The sequence below is a fragment of the Siphateles boraxobius genome, unplaced genomic scaffold, assembly GCF_051911475.1.
Source record: "Siphateles boraxobius isolate OS27281-9 unplaced genomic scaffold, OSU_SipBor_1 61, whole genome shotgun sequence".
Taxonomy (NCBI): domain Eukaryota; kingdom Metazoa; phylum Chordata; class Actinopteri; order Cypriniformes; family Leuciscidae; genus Siphateles; species Siphateles boraxobius.
Window position 1 is genome coordinate 4,299,504 of NW_027509188.1, and position 22,655 is coordinate 4,322,158.

At 42.2% G+C, this 22,655-nt stretch overlaps 1 protein-coding gene across 1 annotated transcript in view; it reads left to right on the forward strand.

The window, feature by feature from the left end:
- Nucleotides 1–22,655, forward strand: part of LOC143718601 (uncharacterized) — a 92,337-nt gene that overhangs the window by 42,254 nt on the left and 27,428 nt on the right. The window contains exons 4-6 of the mRNA XM_077209617.1: nucleotides 13,897–14,147; nucleotides 14,245–19,607; nucleotides 19,717–19,882. Of these exons, the coding sequence (XP_077065732.1) occupies nucleotides 13,897–14,147; nucleotides 14,245–19,607; nucleotides 19,717–19,882 (5,780 nt within the window). The remainder of the gene's footprint in view (nucleotides 1–13,896; nucleotides 14,148–14,244; nucleotides 19,608–19,716; nucleotides 19,883–22,655) is intronic.

A 22,655-nucleotide genomic window follows, 5' to 3' on the forward strand; every position in this document is an offset into this window, starting at 1 on the left:
GTAAATATTCATGCTGGACCTAATTAAAACTGTTACTTCTGATTCCTGCCTCCTGTGTTCTGACCAACACACCAGTGCGATCACAGCTAGTCTGAACCAGTGCAAATACAGTCCTAAGTAAACTCATTAACGTTTCACTTGAATTCATCTGCTACCAGCGTTCAATCACTCTGAATGAGCCGCGACGCGGCGGCAGATTACGCAATATAGAGAATAAACTGACACTATTCAAAGTGTGATTGTAGTGCCTCTTAGCCGTAAAAGGCAGCAAATACACGCCAAATTTTACCGCTGCGGCAGAACGGCGGCGGTAAAAGTATTATTCTGGATGTCCACATACTGTATACATTGAAATGCGGTCCGTGCTTAACTCAAGGAGTTTCAGTAAAGTTCAAACTTCAATATCTAACTCGTGAGCTAAATGTTAAAACTCAAATTACACTTATTTACAATCACAGTAGCGTCATAGACAACAAACTACAACCCAAATTTCCTAAAAATGAGCTTTATAATATAAATTGAAATCTTTATGAGCAGGCTGCTTAGAGACAAGTCTGAAGGGACCGTCTGCAAAGTGCAATACACTATAACCCCAACAACAACAAAAAAATGTTACTACAAAAATAATCATTAACTTCAATGTTACACACTGTAATGTCACCAAATTCAGTTTACACATCAATGGTCTCCATCTGGTCATACTACAAAACTTAGTTTAAAATGTGCAACAGCACATTTTATTATTTTATGAAAAATATTAAATAACTTCACTGTAACACACCAAATTCAGTTTACACATCACTGCTGTCACGGTGTGGTGCAGGCAGAAGAAGAAGTTCCAAAGCAAAGCGTTTACTTATAATAATATAACTTAACAGGTACAGACGGGCAGAAGGTTCACACACAATAGATACAAAGTAGAACAGAACAAGACTGACTCAACAGAAAGGAGCAAAATACAAACACAGATGAACACTGATTAACAGAACACACGTGATGCAGATGATGATGATGATGATGATGACAGACAGCTGTGATGATGATAAGTGTCAATGGTGATTGATGACCTGCAGGTAGGGGTGGGAGATATGGCAAAAATATCATATCACGATTTTTTTCAGGAAAATCACGATTCACGATTTTATCACGATTCTTTTTCATGTTGGTTTTACTGTTGTGCAAGTGACTGAGCATTACAGCCAAACTAATTTCCCTATTTTAAAAACAAAGCCTTAGGTAACAAAATATAAAATAAAAAAGAATGGCAGACATTTAGGCCAAAGTGGCAAAGATAAAAATCTTTGTCATTATTTACTTTTTTATTAAAAATTAAGAACAAAGATAGGCTACACAATACACATAGGTTACACAACTTAATATACAAATGAAATAAACTGCTTTATTTTTTCAGCTGCATTAGGTGTATTTAACAGTAGCATTGAAGAAAGTAATTAAATGAACAAATATGAAAATAAAACATAACATAGACTTCACTGTATAAATTATACATTGATTCTTATTAAAGCTACTATTAAAGTTCTCAGTCAAGAGCAGTGAGTGATTTCCTCTGTGTGTTTTATTAACATTAAAGGGATAGTTCTCCCAAAAATTTAAATGGTCATCATTTACTCTCTCAAGTTGTTTTCAACCAGAATAAGTTTCTTTCTTCTGTTGGAAATGAAAGTTTGGAATAATGTGGTTACCATATTTAGGTAAGCTATGCATACCCTTCCCAGAGGCCTCCTCTTATGTTAGAGTTGTCAGGCTTATGTAGTGGGTAGTGCCAAACTGTAGTAGTGAAGAGGTTGGCTCTATTATATGAAAAATTCTCTAGTGAGGCCACCATTCATCCGAGCATCAAACAGACATTCTGTGTGAGATGGCTTCCTCCTATCAGGAGTTATTCTACTGAGGTCACCGCTCTGTCAAGTGAAATTAACATATCATGTCTGTTGTCCTGAAATGTATCAATTACATCAGGTCGAGAAGCGTACAGCACCGCCAGTTTCGGGCCTTTTCAGAAGAAATTGAGTCAACATATGGCGATGTACTTTACTGAGGTGCGCTGGTTCAGGAGAGGGAATGTCCTAAAGAGATTTTTTGAGTTAAGAGCAGAGGGGAAGAGATTGATGGAGGATGGCAGAATGGATGTTCCTGAATTTGATGATCCTTAATAGTTCATGGACCTTGCATTCTTATTGGGCATAACACAGGAGCTGAACATCCTTAACCTGAAACTCCAGGGTCCTGGTCAGATCATCACAGCAGCTTATGAAAGTGTGAAAGCCTTCTAATACAAAACTGAGATTGTGGAAAACTCAGCTTTCTGCAAAAAAAAAACCCCTGCAGAAATCAGCATTCAGTGGTGATGAAAATGGCTCTGCTATTGAAAACCTACTGCAGGAATTCTATCAGCGTTTTGCTGACTTCGAGGTACACCGTGACACTTTCCAGCTGTTCGCAGATCCCTTCTCTGCTGATGTAGAGAGTGTCCCAAGTGTGTTGCAAATGGAACTTATTGACTTGCAGTGCAATAGTGAGCTAAAAAATAAATTCAGAGAGCACAGGGAAAAGCAGACCAGACTGGACATTTTCTGAGAGTTACCTCCATGCTACCCAGAGCTGTCCAAAGTGTTCAGTCGGGTAATGTGCCTTTTTGGAAGCACATATCTGTGTGAGAAACTTTCCTGCAAGTACAGGTCCAGGCTTAGTGATCCCCATCTTGAAGCTGTACTCAGGGTCTCAACTGTGACCTCCATCAGGGCAAATGTGGCTCAGTTGTTTGAGCAGAAGCGCTGCCAGGTGTCTGGCAAAAAAATGTAATATCGTCCAAATGATTGCATGTGTTCACTGCAAGGTTGTTAGTTCAGTGCAGGGACGGATTAGACTTGTAAAGGCCCTGGGGCCAGTTATATCCAAAGAGAGGAGTATTTTATTTTTGCTAAATATATGTACTATTACATATTATAATTGGACTCATATCATTAAAAATATTATAACGCTATTATTATAAAAACCGCATTATATTTGAGTTGTTAATTTTACCCTTCATTAAAAATACCAACTTCCCTGTATGTTTACAGCATTAGTGAGAGATTTTTCCTCGAAATAAACTAACATGTAGGCTAGCTATATACGGTACCTGATATTTACCATATTTTATGTAAACATTGTTACATTTTGTTACTAAACTTAATGAAATTCTGTTTGGTCACCAAATGTTTTGAGAATCACAATACACTTATTGAGATGGAAGTTTTTGGATTTTTTTTGCAACCCCCAATATTTTAAAATCCTTTCTAATGATTTTAGGCTGCCTGCTGAACATGGGTTTGAGCTTTTATATTTCTGAACTCTCAAAGTACAGATTAATGCATTTAACTATAAAATTGTCCCCGGATCTAGAAGAACTGAGGTCCACCCCTCTAAAATGCTGTGGATCGTTTTGATGTCTCTAGTCTAGTGGTGATAGGTATTACAATCTGATTGGACCAATCGTTTCGAGTGCTGGCTACTAAGATTTGGGGTTGACCAGTAAAAAAAAGAAAATCTGTAATTTCCAATTTCCTTTTTTATTTGAAGGTGCATCTTTTACAGTTGTTCAAACAACATGTAACAGTTGTGTAACAACTGTTTTTCCAATACCTTTCACACAAAAAAATAAGCTCAAAGATTGGTTCTAATAAATAATTTATTTTATTTTATATTTACACGGACAATAGTTCTATTAGAGGTTTTGGGGCCTTTATATTCACATAGGGCCCCACAGTAAGTTCCAGGGAGCCCTCATAGTCCAAGAGCCTTGTTTAAGAGGCCTTGTGTAGGCTATGGGACACATTTATTACAGCATTAATAAAAATTTGTTTTCATTGTTATTGGGTCTTCTGAACCAAACTGGATTGCGCGGCCTTAAACCCCAGGGCCCCCCTGGGCTTCTGGTAGTCAAGGGCCCCTGGGCACTGGCCCCATAGCCCCGGTCAGTAATCCATCCCTGGTTCAGTGCAATGTTTTGATAAGTTTTTTAAGTTAAAAATAAAGTAAGGGGAAAATAGTTGCACTAAATTTTAAAATAATATTAAATATATTGTTACATTTGTTGAAAATGTACTGATGTTACATTTTTTTGTTAAGTATGACAAATCTGCATGGGAGGCTCGAATCTGCATCGAGGGTCGCCTCGATATCTGACTTAGGCTTAGTAACTAGGAAATCGGTAGCGGTCTGCTAAGCATTCTCGCCTCGAGCCTCTCAGTATCTGAGTGTAGGTTCCTTAGAGCTAGAGCCCATCAGGAGATTTTATTCCTGTAAATCTAGTTTTCCCTAGTACTGGCCTCCTCTTACAACAAGAGTCGTCTAGCCAAGGCTCGCCTTTTGGATTAGGTGTAAAAATGCTAGTGGTGTTACGGGGTAGATGGCAGCATAGGTAGCAGGCTGTCTACAAAAAGCCTCCCATGCAGATATCTCATGGGTGTTGTCAGGCCTTTCTCTCTAGAAAGTAGCTAGTATATCCATCAAATACAGCTTATACATATCCAGCGACTCTGATACATTATAATAGGACCCTCTTGAAAATGAGATGAGACATCTCAAGAGGCTATCCTTTAATAAATTCAATTCAAAATACATTCCTCAGGTTCATGCTAATAGTGGTCCCCATGTTAGGGTCATTAATTAGGGTACTTTGCTAGTAATAGCTTGTATTTTATCACCCTTCACCACTCAAACTCAGGTAGAGACAGATTAGTTACCTTCTCCCATTTGGGATGGTTGAGTATGCTCCCTCAGAGCCAAATCACTGCCCGGGTTGACGCCTGTGACATTCAAATCTATAGGCCTTACAGTAGGCCTCCAAAGTAGTCTGGTAGCGTTAGACTGTACTCCCTTGCTTTAAAGGGTAGATAGCACTTCTGCTGAGTACACTGCCTGTTGGAAGACTTAGAGCTGGAGGCATTCCCCTTATTAGGGTCCCTTTTAAGAGGGCCCAGCCTCCACAGGACTTTGAAGCACTGTGTAGATCTAGGATCGAGTAGAGTTTCTCCCCTCGTTTACAAGGGTTAGAAAGTGCTATGCTGATTATTACTCTCCAGGATGTCCGTCTCTATGATCCGTTCTGTGACCGATTACTGCCACTATCTGCAGTCCTCCCTGTCGTATACCTCCACAAGAGAGGATACGACAGTCAATACGACTGCCGTGATTAGATAAGCGTTTCAGACACTGGTTCACGCGGAGGCTTTCCCCAAAGCGTCATCGACACAGTGTCTCGTTCCCTGTTCTCAGGGAACATAGGTTCCAGTCGTAACCTGAGACGTTTTATATTACAGAGCATAAAAACATCCTTGTGTCCTACATGTATTTTTATTTAGCATTGAAAGATTGCCTAACTGTTGTTGTGAACTTTTTTCTTCTCAAGTGTAGAAAAGATAGAGTTGCAGACCAGGAGATTGTTGAGGTATAAGTTCTTTATTTCGTCGCTGTAGTCATCTCAATCAAGTCTAAATTCTTGAGTCAAACATTGTAATATATATACATTATAAGAGGGAGGGATTACATTGTGATGGTGGAAACTCGTATACCAGTTTAGTAACCTGTACTAAAAGAGAGAGGGAAAAACTTATTCAAACCCTGAGACTCCAGAACAGGAGTGACAGGACTCTCTCTTGCTAAGACAAAAGCTCAGCGAGAGTCTCCAAGAGTTTCATTAACATGTTTCATTTAACTTACAATAGAAAGAAAACCCGTCTGACAGCTGTATATAGAGACACAGAATAAGACAGGAGTTTCGTGCTCCACAGCTGAAGGCTAAATTCAAGTTACAGAACTTTCTCAGTTTATATATGAAACTAAATTAAACATTTGACAAAGTTGTATTCCTTCACTCTCTATAGTTCATATTTCAACATGTTTCCGTCGATTTTATACATTTCATTGAACATTGGCAATAGTTCAATGAAAATGAAAATAAATGTCTTACCTTTCTAATCTTAAAATCACGTTCTTCTTCTGAGGTAAATCCAAGGTAAACGCACAGCTTGTCTTCCTAACTCGATTAAAAGTAGAATGAAGCTGATGCTTTGTTTTGAGGTGATGGGGGCGTTTACAGGTTCGCATGGTTCACGTGGACGATTAGCATATGAATCTTGTGCGCACGTGGGTGTGGTCATATTACTGATACCTCAAACTGTACCTCTTGTTGGTTTTAAATGGATTACATGAATAGAATATTTGTTTTTGATATGACATACTTCATTTAAACATTTTTAAACACATTTAGACACTTCAAGCTTATCACTACATATGTCTGTGTGGCAAGTAATTTTAAATACTTCTTTAAATAATTTGTATACGCATTTCTGAGTGGACTTCAATGAGAGTGACAGCAGACCACGTATCATGTTTTTTCACAAAATCACAACATTTAGTTTTTACTGTGAGTGTAAACAAATAAAAGTAGACACTATACAGTTTATAATGATGTTTCACACTTTTCTGTACGGTCAAACATGACGGAGTATTTTAAGTTGTTTCCGCTGTCATGAGGAAACAATCCAGCAAAACGCACCTTTGTTAATATCAAAATCAATAAAAGTAGTAGAGATAAAAAGATAAAGCTTTTCCAATACAGTCTCAATTGTACAATTAATACAAACATCTCTAATGTACATCAGTGAGAGCAGCACGTGTTTAGAGCTGAGTGATTAAGTAACCCATAATTAAGTAACCCATAAAATGATAATGTTGAATCTGTACGTTGTTTCTAATCTCATGTTGTCTGATGATATCTTTCAATAGGAAAAATTGAAGAAGATGAAAAACGGAGACGGCAAGAGGAGGAGAGAAGACGTCTGGAACGTGAACAAAGGATTCAACAGGAGCTGGAGAGAAAGAGTGAATATATCTTTATCTTGGACATTTATAGGAATGCGTACCAGCAGGAGGTAGCAGACAAAAAAGATGTTACTCAGAATTGGCTGCAGAATCCTCCAATGATGGCTCAGTGGTTGGAAACTAAACATAGAAAACCTTACATATGTGTACACACACACACACACACACACACACACACACACACACACACACACACACACACACACACACACACTAGGGTTGTAATGGCATGAGATTTTCACGGTATGATAACGGTCTCAGATAATATAACATCACACGGTATTAAACAATTATTATTATTATTATTATTATCATCATCATATAGTCCTTTGAAATGTATTTTATCCAGAAAAAAAATAAAAAAAATAAAATATATATATATATATATATATTATAATTAAATATTATCAAAAACGGGGGCAATCAAATGAATGCATAAAACATTTTAACTAATATTTTAAAATGTAATCAATTGAAAATAACTTTTTTCGTTTTATATTTTGGCAAAAGTGCTGCACAAATGAGATTTACTAAATTAAAACAGACAAAAATTATAAAATAAAAAATATATAATTATATTCCTTAAATAATGTTGAAATAAGTTGTATTATTATTATTATGAGAAGTACATTCTGTTGTACAATAGTAATATATTTATGTCATCATTTCATCAAGTTGGGGTTGTAATGAAGACCTCTGAGTTTATTTGACAATGATGAAATGCTCATTCAGCGTTTTCTCAAGAGCATCTCTGGATATATTCATGTCTCCATATTGTGGGACTGCAGAGGTTGAAAACACCATGAACGTCACGGGTACTTGAGTACGACGAAACGACGCAGCTCATTTACACAGTGACTGAGTGACTGAAATTTGGGATGGGAGAATTATGAATTTTTTTTTTTCAAATCTTTTGCATTCCCTCGCAAAACCTGTTGTGAGCTTGGACAGACACTTCTTGTTTAATGTCCTGCTGGCAGTGTTTCAGAGCTCTGTACGTTAATGGAGTGTTTCGTGTTTGAACTTGGACTCATATATATTGAAATGTGATCTGTGCTTAAGGAGTTTCAGTAAAGTTGGCAATATTCACATATTCAAACTTCCCGGATCAATAACTCGTGAGCTAAACGTTGTTAACTCAAATTACACTTATTTACAATCACAGTAACGTCATAGACAACAACCTACAACCCAAATTTCCTAAAAACGAGCTTTAAAATATAAAATTATATCTTTATGAGCAGGCTGCTGAGAGACAAGTCTGAACGGACCGTCTGCAAAGTGCAATATAACCCCAACAAGAACAAAAAAACGTTACTACAAAAATAATCATTAACTTCAATGTTGCACACTGTAATTGTCAGGTGAGTGAACAGAGAACCCAAACGCAAAGGTGAGCTGTTATTCTTTAATCTCAGTTCAGGAGAAACAACACAGGTGGCCGCTTGGCAAAACTTGAACAGAAGACAGTCTTTGGTAAATGTAACAAAAGTCTCTCAATTAATGAAACAGAAATTCTTGGCTTCAGCCGAAACAGGAATCCCAGATGATTTAGACAGGCTGGGTCCGTAGAGAGAGTGCGGGAACGCCAAACCGAAGACCACTCACGTTTACCGAGGCTTTGGATAAGCAGAGGCGAAGCACAGTGTCATCTGAATAATCCTGACAGCAGACGAGACGAGACAAGACCGGACAGGACAGAGTACAAAACCACTGGATCAATGAGCAGGTAGATACACAGCATTTGGCAATAATCTGACAAAGAACAATGGAAAAGGAAAGCTTAGAAATAGGGAGTAGAATCAGAGAAAGTTGGAAACAGGTGCGGAGAAGAGAAACAGATGGGATAATGAGAAACGGCTGGAGATGAATGAGATAATGAGTGTGTGTACGAGGATACAATAACAAATATGACCAGCGAGGGAGATAGAGTAAAGGAGAAGGATACCAGGATCATGACAGTACCCCCCCCCCCCCCTCAAGGAGCGCCCCCTGGCGCAGATGAGGAGGAAGACTGGCGGGAGCGCAAGAAGTCATCGATCAGCGAGCGGTCCAGGACGTCCCGGGATGGAATCCAACTTCTCTCCTCAGGACCGTAACCCTCCCAATCCACCAGATACTGATGGCCACGACCTCGAGGGCGGACGTCAAGAATCTTGTGAACCCTATAGACGGGGGCGCCCTCAACTCGGATAGGAGAAGTGACAGGACGGGGGGGGGGGTGAATAACGAGGTTGAATAACGGGCTTTATAAAGGACACATGGAAGACCGGGTGAATGTGCCGAAGGTTAGCGGATAACTTAAGCTTGACAGAGACAGGACTAAGAATTTCAAGGACACGGAACGGACCGACAAACCTTGGTTCCAGTTTACGCGAAGAGGATTGGAGAGGAAGATTAGTAGAGGAGAGCCAAACCCTCTGATCCACACTATAACAAGGGCTCTTGACTCGACGCCTATTAGCAAACCGTCGGGTACGGGAACGGGACTTGCAAAGAGCAGATCTAACCCCTCTCCAAGTGTGTTTAGCACACTGAATAAAGGCTTGGACGGATGGTAATTTAGAGTCGGAGTCTTGTGAGGAGAATAGCGGGGGCTGGTAACCAAGACAACACTGAAACGGGGATAACCCTGTAGCGGAGGACGGTATGGAAGTAAAGGCGTACTCAGCCCAGGGAAGCTGTTCAGACCAGGAGGCAGGGTTACGCAACGTGAGGCTGCGGAGAATACGATCGATAGTCTGGTTAGCTCGTTCGGCCTGGCCATTGGTTTAAGGGTGGAAACCGGAGGAGAGACTCGCCGACGCACCAATCAAACGACAAAACTCCTTCCAAAATAAGGAAGCAAATTGGGGACCCCTATCGGAAACAACATCCGTGGGGAGACCATGGATCTTAAAATGGCGCGACGGTGCCCCGGACGCCGGGATGGGCGAAGAGTTTGGACGAGTGCCCCCATTGGAGGACAGCTAGACGAGCAGAAGGCGGAACGAATAAAAGTCCCTTGGGACAAAGACGAGGAGTAACGGCGTGGGTAAGAGTGCGCTTAACCAAACGTTCTATTCCCCAGACAGCTTCACCCACCACCATGCCCTGAGGAACGATCTCCTCCTTACTGGGAACAGCCTCGGGGGAAGAAAACTGTCGTGAGAGAGCATCCGGCTTGAGGTTCTTAGAGCCGGGACGGTATGAGATAGAGAAATTAAAGCGCGTAAAGAAAAGTGCCCAACGGGCCTGACGAGCGCATAGTCTCTTAGCAGAGCGAATGTACTCTAAATTTCTATGGTCCGTCCAGACAATGAATGGAACAGCGGTACCCTCAAGCCAGTGACGCCACTCACCGAGAGCCAAACGAATGGCCAATAATTCACGATTGCCCACGTCATAATTTCGCTCGGCGGGTGAGAGACGGTGCGAGAAATACGCGCAGGGGTGAATCTTGCCATCAAAGTGGGAGCGTTGGGAGAGGACAGCTCCCACGCCCACCTCAGATACGTCAACCTCAACTATGAATTGTCTGGAGAGATCGGGAGTTTGTAAAATCGGAGCGGACGGAAAAAACGATTTCAGACGATCAAATGCAGCTTGCGCATCCTCCGTCCAGGAAAATTGGACCTTGGATGATGTAAGGGCAGAGAGAGGTGCGGCGATCTGGCTAAAGTTGCGGATATACCGACGATAAAAATTTGCGAAACCTAGAAAGCGTTGTAGGGCGACGCACGACTCGGGAACTGGCCATTCTGTAACAGCGCGTACCTTGGAAATGTCCATATTAATACCCTCAGCAGAAATCACAGATCCGAGAAAAGGAATAGACTGCGCGTGAAATTCACATTTCTCGGCCTTAACGAACAGTCGATTCTCGAGGAGACGTTGGAGAACCTGACGAACGTGTTTAGTGTGCACTTGGAGAGAGGGAGAGAAAATAAGATAAACAAAAACGAAAATGTTTAACATGTCTCTGAGAACGGAAGGAACAATAGTACCTGCGTCGAGCGAGTCGGACATATACTTCTCGAGAGCTTCGTGTTCTGGGACAGAGAGAGAATAGAGTTTCCCGCGAAGGGGAGAAGTGCCAGGAAGGAGGTCGATGCCACAGTCATACGGCCGATGGGGAGGGAGAGAAGTGGCCCTGGAACGACTAAAGACCGCTCGAAGATCATGGTACTCCTCCGGGACCCCTGATAAATCACCTGGCTCCTCCTGAAAAACAGAAACGGAAGAGACAGGAGGAACAGCTGACAACAAACATTTAACATGACACGACAAACTCCAAGAAAGAATAGAGCCATTAGACCAATTAATCTAAGGATTATGTTCAACTAACCAGGGATGGCCTAAAACAACATGATTAAAAGATTAATGTAGAACTAGAAAAGAAATTGTCTCTTGATGATTGCTTGAGACGGTGAGACTCACCGGAGCAGTAGAATATCTTACTCGAGAGAGAATACTACCATCGAGGGCGTGGACAGGAGAGGATTCCTTCTGAATAATGAGGGGGATCCCCTGCTCTCGAGCCCAGGTCTCATCAATGAAATTGCCTTCGGCGCCCGAGTCGATAAGGACCAAACATGAGACGGAAACTCCTGGACAACGGAGACGGGCCGGAAAAGTAGTGCGAGTGCGTGGCGGAGGGTCTAGGGTAGAAGCGCTCACCAGTAACCCTCTCTCTACTGGTGAGCCCTGGCTTTTACCGGGCAGGTGGCGACAAGATGGGAGGCAGATCCACAGTACATACACAGCCCGGCCAAAATGCGGCGTTGGCGCTCAACAGCGGAGATACGCAGCCCTCCCAGTTGCATGGGCTCGGTCGCGGCAGTGGCGGAGGAAGCTGAGGAGGTCGGAGAAGCAGAGAGAAAAGACCTATCAAAACTGCGGCTGCGGCGGCGAACCTCAAAACGCCTCTCCACTCGAATGGCCATGTCGATCAGGGTGTCCAGTTGAGTAGGGCTTTCGCGGGCTAGGATCTCGTCCTTGATGTCGGCGTTGAGCCCCTCGAGAAAACGGGCTACCAGAGCTGGCTCGTTCCAATCACAGGAAGCAGACAGGGTTCAGAATTCAATAGAAAAATCTGGCGCTGTCCTCCTCCCCTGGCAGAGAGAAGACAAAAGCCAGGAAGCCTCCGTGCCACTAGCAGAGCGGTCAAAGACACGTAACATCTCCTCTTTGAAGAAGGAATATCGGCTGAGACATTCGGCCTCGGAGCTCCAGACAGCTGTACCCCATTCTATCGCGCACGGCCAGTCAGCAGGGAGATGATGAATGCGATGCGAGAGCTATCATTAGCGTACGTGGCAGTCTGTAGTGAAAAGACAACTTCACACTGGGTTAAGAAGGATCGACACTCCTTAGGCTCACCGGAATAACACGGCGGATTGTTCACTCTAGGTTCAGGAACGTCATGACTCCTTGCCGGAGATGAATCGACCCGGACATGATGTAGCTGTTGAGAAATCTCTGACATGCGAGCCGCGAGAGAGTCCATGGCATGACGAGTGACGGCTAGTTCATCCTCATGTCGTCCCAGCATGGCTCCCTGGATCTCGAGTGCCGACTGAAGAGAAGCGTCCTTCGCTGGGTCCATCTTGGTCAGATTATTCTGTCAGGTGAGTGAACAGAGAACCCAAACGCAAAGGTGAGCTGTTATTCTTTAATCTCAGTTCAGGAGAAACAACACAGGTGGCCGCTTGGCAAAACTTGAACAGAAGACAGTCTTTGGTAAATGCAACAAAAGTCTCTCAATTAATGAAACAGAAATTCTTGGCTTCAGCCGAAACAGGTGCGGAGAAGAGGAACAGATGGGATACTGAGAAACAGCTGGAGATGAATGAGATAATGAGTGTGAATGAGTGTGTGTACGAGGTTGCAATAACAAATATGACCAGCAGAGGGAGATAGAGTAAAGGAGAAGGATACCAGGATCATGACAGTAATGTCACCAAATTCAATTTACACATCAATGGTCTCCCACTGGTTTTAATAAACTACAACACTTAGTTTAATAAAGTTTATATAACTACTTAATAAAGTAGTTTTATGAAAAATATTAAAGCTGCAGTCCGCAGTTTTTCGTCTTTGTCGCCATCTCTGTTCGAAATCTGCAATTGCAGTTATTCGCAGAATTAGTAGAGAGTAGTAGAGATAAAAAGATAAAAGCCTTTCCAAAACAGTCTCAATTGTACAATTACTACAAACATCTCTAATGTACATCTGTGACAGCACCACGTGTTTAGACCTGAGTGATAGCATATAACTTTTGCATGTGCAAATTAAGTAACCCATAAAATGATAAAGTTGAATCTGTATGTTGTTTCTAATCTCATGTTGTCTGATGATATCTTTCAATAGGAAAAATTGAAGAAGAAAAACAGAGACGGCAAGAGGAGGAGAGAAGACGTCTGGAACGTGAACAAAGGATTCAACAGGAGCTGGAGAGAAAGAGTGAATATATCTTTATCTTGGACATTTATAGGAATACGTACCAGCAGGAGGTAGCAGACAAAAAAGCTGTGACTCAGAATTGGCTGCAGAATCCTCCAATGATGGCTCAGTGGTTGGAAACTAAACATAGAAAACCTTACATATGTGTACACACACACACACACACACACGATTTTCACGGTATGATAACGGTCTCAGATAATATAACATCACACGGTATTAAACAATTATTATTATTATTATTATCATCATCATATAGTCCTTTGAAATGTAAGCTAAGTTATTTGCAGTCCCTCGCAAAGTTATCTGCGTTCCCACGCAAAACGTTTGTGTTCCCTCGAAAAACCTGTTGTGAGGGAATTTTGCCAGGGAACCCAAGTTTCTCAGGGGAACACATTTGCGAGGGAACGCAAAGTCTCTCGGGGGAACGCAAAAGTTTTGCGGGGGAACACAAAAGTTTTTTTTATTTTTTTATTCTCCCATCCCTAATTCTTTCCACCACCACGTCCCTTTAGGGGCTCCCTAGTTTCTTATCCTGTGGTATTTTATGATATCTTTAAACAGGACAAATGGAAGAATATGAAAAACAAAGACAGCAAGAGGAGGAGAGAAGACGTCTGGAACGTTTGGAACATGAGCAAAGGATTCAACAAGAGCTGGACAGAGAGAGTGAATCATCCAGACTCAAGCTTTCACGAGCAACTGAGCGGCTTCGTGAAAAACAGAGCTTCAGAGGTCACGAGCAACATCATGAACGCACACAAGTTCTCCATCAGCAAATAGAAGATGACGCTGCAGCAATTGAGAGGGACGAGGTATGACTTATTTGGATTGAGAAACGTAACTGTATACAGCATGTGATAAAATATCCGTTTTTACTGAGACCCATGTTTGTTTTGTATATTTATGTAGGTTACTGATGTTGAAGAAAAATTCAAAGACATTTTGTTAAAGTACCAGATCACAGAAGATAAAGAGATACAGCATGAGATTTGGGACAGGATTAAGACGCTCCAGAATGAACTTGCAGTTCAATATTGTAGAGAAAACAACCTTTCAGTATGGTCTCTGTTTACATTTGATCATGCTATAAGATATAATGAGCTGTCTCTTACAGAGAAGCTTACAGTTCTTGAGGCATCTCTACAGTTCATTCTGCACAGTAGCACTGAAGACGCTAAAGATGATGAAGATCAGCCACTTGGTTGGGAGAAGAAGTATGACTTTCTCTTGGGTTTGGTAGAGAAGCTTCATGCCATAAATCCAACTTTGGCAGAACACATTTTATTAAATGTACTTGACATAATCTCAGAGCTTTCACCACAAAGTAGGGGCATTTTGGGTCAAATGTTGTTCAACAGAATCTGGACCCCAACAGAAATAATGCTTTTCATTTGCAAAAGTCCAGGTATCAAATGTGATCAACTCGATTCAGTTCTCCACACAGCACAAACCTACCACCTGGACTGCATTCACGTTCTCTCTGCTCTTACAAATGTAAACCCTCTAATGTTTATTGAAGAACAAATAAAAAACGACAAGGAAAAAGATGCTGATACAATTGTGAAGGAACTTCGTGAAGCAAACTGTCCAGGGAAAGTCTTGGTGCTGTTGAAGGATGTGCTTAGATACGTAGAGTCGGAACTCCCAAAATATAAATTGGTAGACCTTACTGAAGAACAAGTCACTGATTTGAAAAAGAAGATAATATCTCTTAATCTTACAAACCCAGATATCAAAATTCTGAAAGACGTATTAATTGGAATGTCAATAGCAGTGCAAGACTGCTCAACAATCACGACAAAAGACAACATGAAGATTCAAGGCTATTTTCCAAGATGTACACAACTAGCATCATTGCTTTTGCTCCTCCTGGCACAGCTGACAGAAAATAAAGGATGTCTTCTGGAAATTGGCACAGGTGAGGGCAAGTCCTGTATCTTAGCCATGTTTGCAACAATTCTGGCCATCCGTGGAACAAAAGTGGACATTGTGACAAGCTCTCCAGTTCTAGCCAGACGAGATCAAGAAGAGTGGAAAAGGTTTTTTGAAATGTTTGGTGTCACCTCATCTGTAGTACCTCCACATTATGGAAGTGACAATTCGCCAGAGGAACAAGAGAAACATCTTAAAGATGCTTACAGGCAACAAATAGTATATGGCACAGTGGGAGTCTTTGCAGCAGACACACTTAAACAGGAATTTGAGAAGAGAACTACTCGCGGTACAAGACAGTTTGAGCTTGTAATAGTGGATGAAGTTGACTACATGACCTTGGACAATGGAGTTCAAGTAACATTTTTGTCCCATGAATCTACTGGATTTAGGCACGTGGAGCAAGTGCTTTCCAACATATGGACCATAATATCTACTTGTAAACCAATTGAAATGCTTGAAACGGGGGAGATAAAATGGGCAACGCGGATACAGTACATTCACAAAGCCGTAACAGCAGCCGTTATGGGACTGGAAACCGAAAGCTTTTCAGCAAATGAGATCTTGCTACCCGGAGTAAATTTGGGATTCTACACCCAGGAGGATATTGAAATGATATATCAAGATGATGTGAAAGAGGACGGAATGTCTAAAGCATTACCTGAAGTCATGAAGAAACTTGGAGTTTCACAACAGTACGATCTACTGAGCATATTTGAGGAGGTCTTGGAGAACAGTGCAGTGTTTAAGTGTTATTCGTTAGAGAACAAGAAAGCAAAATTTTTTGAAGCTCAGGAAAAACGAGGTGACCTTAATGTTGAAATGCTTCTGCTGGAAGGAGGACTGGCATGTGAAATCATGTCTGAGAAGTCCCTCATTGATGCAACTGTAAGCACAATAAAGTCATATATCATGTACTCAGATAACCTCCAAACAGCCGAAGAATCCAACAACTTCATTGTCATCCCTGTTTTCTTGAAAAGCTATGTTGAGAATCAGTTAGCAGTTTTTGTTGAGAATGCACTAAGGGCTGTTGAGATGTCACAGGGCCGAGAATACATGATCGACACCTCACTGGCCGCTGAAAGAGACGTTGCTGACAGAGATAAGTCTAATGCGATAATTCCAGTGGACTTCAAAGCAAGCGGTGTGCTGGAGAAAAACAAGAAATGGGGTAATGGTCTGCAACAATTTTTGGAGTTCAAGCACCAACTGGCAATTTCACCGATATCCAATGTGACAAATTACATGTCAAATTTCCATTATTTTCAAAGGTATCTCAGTGGGAATGGTATATTTGGGGTTTCTGGTACATTAGGAGGTAAGGCAGATCAGGACTTTCTGGCGAGACATTATAAAGCACAGAGCTACACTGTACCTGCACATCGCCATAAAAGGGTGGTGGAGCTTCCAGTCGTCCAGGTGAAAGGTGGGAATCACCAATGGATCCAGACCATTTGTGAAACTTCATGGAAAGTTTCAGACAGAGGGCAAGTTGTCTTGGTAATTTGTGAAGATGTTAGAACAGCAGATGATCTACATGAGAAAATACAAGGCGGTGGCAGATTTAAGGCAGAACAGATTACTCTGTACACAATCAGCGAGAAACACAACATTGAAAGAGAGAAATTCTGTGCAGGCAGAATCATCATTGCTACAAATCTCGGAGGACGGGGTACAGACATTAAGGTTGATGAAAGTGTGAATAAGTGTGGTGGTCTTTTCGTACTTCTTACCCACTTTCCACCCAACCGAAGAGTGGAGAAACAAATATTTGGTCGTACATCTCGAAAAGGCAATCCTGGGATGGTCCAGATGGTTGTGAACTGTGATCATCTCGCACCAGCTTACCAAGGTCAGTCTGTGGAAATCATGCGCCAGCTAAGAGAGGATTATGAAACTAAACGAATCCACGACATGGAAAGTGATGAGCTGGTTGAAATAAACCTAAAGGAAAATCTGTTTTCCACATTTTGTACATTGCTAAAGGAATTTGATGTGCATTACACACAGCAAGAAAAACTGGACCCCATGCGAATGCAGCTCCAAAATATCCCTGATTGCTTTAAACATCATCAGCCTAAGTTTGATTATCAGCCAGCCATCAACGCTTTGAAAGAATCTTGGGCCTTGTGGTTGACCCTTCACGAAGATCACATTAATAGGCATGATGACTTCAGACAACTTCAGGCAGACCTTATCAGGACAATAAAGGAAACAAGTGGAAAGCTGCTGCGAGGAGAATGTGATAATTTCTATGATCACATCAAACAGGCAATTGTAAGAACTGATCTACACTGCCGCGACAAATCCAACAATGCATTTGGAGCTGAATCCTATTGGCAAAAAGTTGGTAACTCTGACCCACACTACAAGGCTGTGGCACTCTATAACCTGGCATACATCTCCATCAACCTCGGTAAGGGTAACTATAAAGCAGACGCTATGAAACTGCTGGAAGAGGCAAAGAAATCCATTGATGTTTATGTCTCAGAAGTTTCAAACACAATGGTCTCATGTAACTTATCAGTCACTGGTAACAAAGATCAGAGTTCAGACAATAACAACTTTCAGAGTCAAATGGAGGCCAGAATGAACATCTTTAAGTCTTGGAAGACGTACATTGATAATGCATTGGATAAACTTAAAGAGCTGGAGAAAAACAACAGTGACGCCATTACAGAAGACTGTTCAGTCTACATGCTTTCTGAAGAAAAAAACTTTATCATCACTAATGAGCTAAGATCGCTATACGACTACGGCCTCGGTGTTGTTTTTGAGGTGAAAAAGAAACCCAAGTTTTGCATCGATGCTTTGATATGTTTCATACTTGGGGTGTTGCAGGTTCTCGCTGGGATTCTTGTTTGTGCTCTGACATTTGGAACAGCCAGTAAGTTTGGAATGGGCCTGATTTCAGAAGGAGTGTCTGACATGGTCAATGGAATAAAGGGGATGATAAAGGGCACATTTGATTGGGTGTCATGGGCAATATCTAAGAGTTTGAGCATTGGCCTTGCCTTGCTAACGGCTGGCTTTAGTGTTATCAAGAAAGCAGTTACTCCATTGTTTGAAGCAACAAAAAGTCTGCTCAATGGTACAAAGTCTTTCTCTTCTGTTGCATCTGAATTCATTAAATCAGGAAATGCAGTGTTTACTTCATTCAAAGGAAATGTTAAGTCTGGTTTATCGTCCCTTGGTAAAGAATCTTTTAAGTCTGGAATGAAAAACATGACATCTTCTACAGTGCTCAGACAGAACTTCAAACTTGCGACTAACTATGCAGTTCAGGAGATCGAGAAAAAGACTGTGCTCACTGCCATGAACTACGCAATCGATTCAGCACTTCAGGAAGTCTTTAAGAAGATTTTACAAAGCAGTTTTGAGAACATTGTTACTTTATCAGTGAAGCGGAGCAGTGAACTGGATCAGGCTCTTGTCGAATTCATCAGCTCAGGCATTCCGAAAGCTGCCTTGAAAAAAGAGAATTTCAAGATTGACCAGAATTATGAGAAGCAAATAAAAAAATCTGTCGATATGTTCTGTGAAAAGATAATTCCTCACCACATACTGGACTGTACCAGAGAACGAGACGTAATCAGCAAACTTTCTGAGGTGTGTGAAGCAGCAACAGAGCTTATGAATAAGGCAAAACTGTCAGGTGTGGTTGAAATGGCAAATCTGGCTCTGAAAGTAGATGAGTACTCAACAACTTACTGTCAAATATTGGGTGCCATACCAACAGATGATATAATACAACAAAATTTTGTTCCTGAACTACTGGAGAGCATCAGTGAGCTTGAGAAAGAAATTACAAAGTATGACCAAGATGGACGTCACAATTTACACGATGTCCAACGCCTTAAAGGAGAACTTCTACAGATTATCGCACAGAAAGTTTCTGAGCAATTCATCAGTACCTGTTCTACACACATAACTTCTTTAATGACGAGCACATTTAAGAGTGAGTTGAACAGTGCTGCAGGACAGGCGGTAGACAAGGTCATGCGCAGTCATAAGACTCAGCGTTTCTTTGATGACAAGAGAGGAAAACACAACAAGAAATCTGCGAGCCACAAGAAAGTGGAACAGCTGTCAGATGAGGACAAAACAAAACTAATGCAGTATACAGAAGATATGTGCAAAACTGATCAGCCTGTTAAAGTTATGGATGTGTACGTGCTCACAAAAAGTAACCTGCTCGATGGAAAAGGAATTCAACTCACTGTCATCGATGAAAATGGGAAACAGCTCACTGAGGAACTTTACCCAGGAACCAGCAAATCAGCAGGCAATATAAAACTGAGATTAACCAAATCTGAAAAAGCCCCACATACATCACAGTAAGACTAATTACTTGAGCATTATACTGCTCACATTTAGAAATACATTTCAGTTAATGTTTATGAACTTTGAGTACTGAATGTGGTTACTTTTACGTTTTTAAAACAGAGCTTATGCACAGCTGTACAGCGGCCATTTTGACATTGTGCAGGATGATGGCAAGATAATCAGCGTTAACTCGGATCATCAGAATGCTCTTTATCATGCTGTAGCACAAGCAACTGGCAGTAAGATGGAGGATGCATTGATGTTACGCAAGAAAGTACAAAATGAGGCGAGTACACTTAATTTGTCTACGATTTCTTCATGGGATAATGTGTGCACATCCTGAGTGCAAAAGCCAGATTTTAGTTGAAGATATGCTCAGATTTACTGATGTACTGAAATCACTAGCTGATTGTCAGACAGACAGACAGACCGACAGACCAACTGATAGATCACTTTATTCATCCCAGAGGGAAATTCACAAAAAAATCATCACTACTCAGAAGTGTATAACCAGGTTACCTTTTAGGAAAATACAATAGCACAAAATGTGGGTTATTAGCCAGCCCAGCTCATGTCACCTCCTGATGAAATATGAAACAAGCCTGCTATATAATGAGCAGCAGGTGCGATTGCACTTCAGCTTTTTGCTTCGGAGCCAAGCACTTCGATGCCTCTACTGAGTTTTGAGACTTCAAACGAGCCTTTCTGGACCTCTCCGGTGCGGGTGTGACAGCACAGCAGTGCGAGCAATCTTTTTTTCTCTCTCTTTCTTCTGTGTCTTTTTTGTTTTTGAAAAACTGAGCAAACAAAAAAACTGTTGTGACAGCTGGTAAGGTACGCCTCAGAGCGCTCAAAGGCTGCTTTCATGGCTGGTAAGACCTGCCAGCGAGAGAGAGAGACGGCGCACAGACAGGTGCACATTCCTGACTGTGTTCGCAGTGACTGTTCCCCTGCATGCTTCAGCACCTGTGAGAGCAGTCCCTAAAAGAGCTTACACAGATAGTTCGTGTTTTTTTCAAGATGACTTTCTATCTGTGTTTTTCTGGATGTGGTCGTTGAGGTCATGGGATGGTCACGATCGCTGCCTTGTGTATCTGGGCCTCGATCACGCTCAGGCAGCGTTCATGGATGAGGCATGTACCCATTGTGGGAATATGACCATCTCGGAGCTGCGGTCGAGACTCTTGTTCCTGTAAAGGGGCGGAGTCCCCGTGCCTCTGCCTCATTCCAACCCTCCCCAGAGGGTTGCTTCAGGAAGTAACACGGGAGACCTGAGGATCACGGTGAGCCCACTTCCTTCGAGGAACCAACCCCCTAGGAACCCTCATCCCTCTCACACTCCGCAGCCAGCTCAGTTACCAACCGAACATGCTGGACCATCCTCGAGGTGTGTACCAGTCGTTTCCTTTGTTGCTCCCCGCGATAACCAGATGTCGATCGCTGCATCGGAGGGTGGGTCAGACATCTCCGTGGACGACAGCTCGCAGTGCCAGCGGTACCCGAGTCGGACCCAGAGATGATGGCCATACTTTCCTGGGCCAACAACCAGCCAGACCAGCTCTTTGTCTGTTACGGAGGCCAGGAGAAGGGAAAGGCTGTCTCCAAGCAGAGGATGGCCCACTGGATAGTGGATGCCATCGCCTTGGCTTACCAAGCACAAGGCATGCCCGCTCAGGTTGCATGCTCACTCCACGAGAGGCGTTGCATCCTCCTGGGCGCAGGCACGTGGTTCCTCGCTAACAGATATCTGTAGAGCTGCGGGCTGGGTTGACACCTAACATGTTCACTAGATATTATAGCCTACGTGTAGAGCCGGTCTCCTCCCGTGTTCTTAACCTAAACGGGTAGAAGCACCGAGAGGTCCGGCTCTGTCGGCTTGCTGCACCCTACTGTGCACCCTTATTACTCTAGAGTGAAAAACCTGTTGAGTCCTCTAACACCCTCGGCCCGGACATGGCGGAGCATCCGGTGCAAGGCCTTTATCCGCTGAATCCTTGAGAACCGGATCTGGGCTGGGTCCCATATGTGTGACCCTACGGGGATCCCATATGTTTATATTCTCCACGGCTGCTCCTTACGGAAGCCCATGTCTTTCCCTTGGGCTAAATTCACCCAGTAATTTAGGTGACCTCTACAAATGATCCAGAATGCTGCAGCTCGTCTTGTCTTCAACGAGCCCAAGAGGGCCCACGTCACTCCTCTGTTCATCTCTCTGCATTGGCTACCACTTGCTGCTCGCATCAAGTTCAAGGCGTTGACACTTGCTTACAGATTGACCACAGGCTCAGCTCCCTCCTACCTCCAATCACTACTACAAGTCTACATCCCTACCAGAAGCCTACAATCAGTCAATGAGCGACGGCTTGTGGTACTATCACAGAGAGCCACAAAATCACTCTCCAGAACATTCTCATTCACGGTACCATGTTGGTGGAACGATCTGCCCACCCTCATCCGAAATGCAGAATCCCTGACAACATTCAAAAGACAACTGAAAACTCATCTCTTCCCTAAGCACTTAACATAAAATAAAAAAAACAAACAAAAAAACGTTCTTTTCTTTTGCTTTAAATCCTCGCTTGTCTGGCTTATGCTACTCTGAGCAATGTCTGAACTTTGTATTTTGAGCACTTCTTGTGTTGTTTTTGCTCCTTCACGATGACTCGCTTGGTTTAGTCCTCAGTTGGAAGTCACTTTGGATAAAAACGTCTGCTAAATGACTAAATGTAAATGTAAATTTGTAAATTACAAAAAAAAATGTAAATCTTGGTTACATATGCATTTAATATTATAAAACTTGAAGAGTCTGTAGGTTATTTGTATAGGTTGCATAGTATTTACAGTCATTGCGTTCCTGTGTATATTGCGTGAATGACGGGTGGTTGGGTAGATATTGTGTTTTGCGGTAGGTGGTATGCCATACGGAAACGTTGCCACTGAACCTGCTTTAACGACGACAGTGGGGCTCGACAGCCTTAGTCAAACGGGTCGGCGCGTATGGTTGGGCTGCGGAGAGATTGTGAGATTGTGGTTGGGTCTCAGCAGCAGGAGGGATGTAG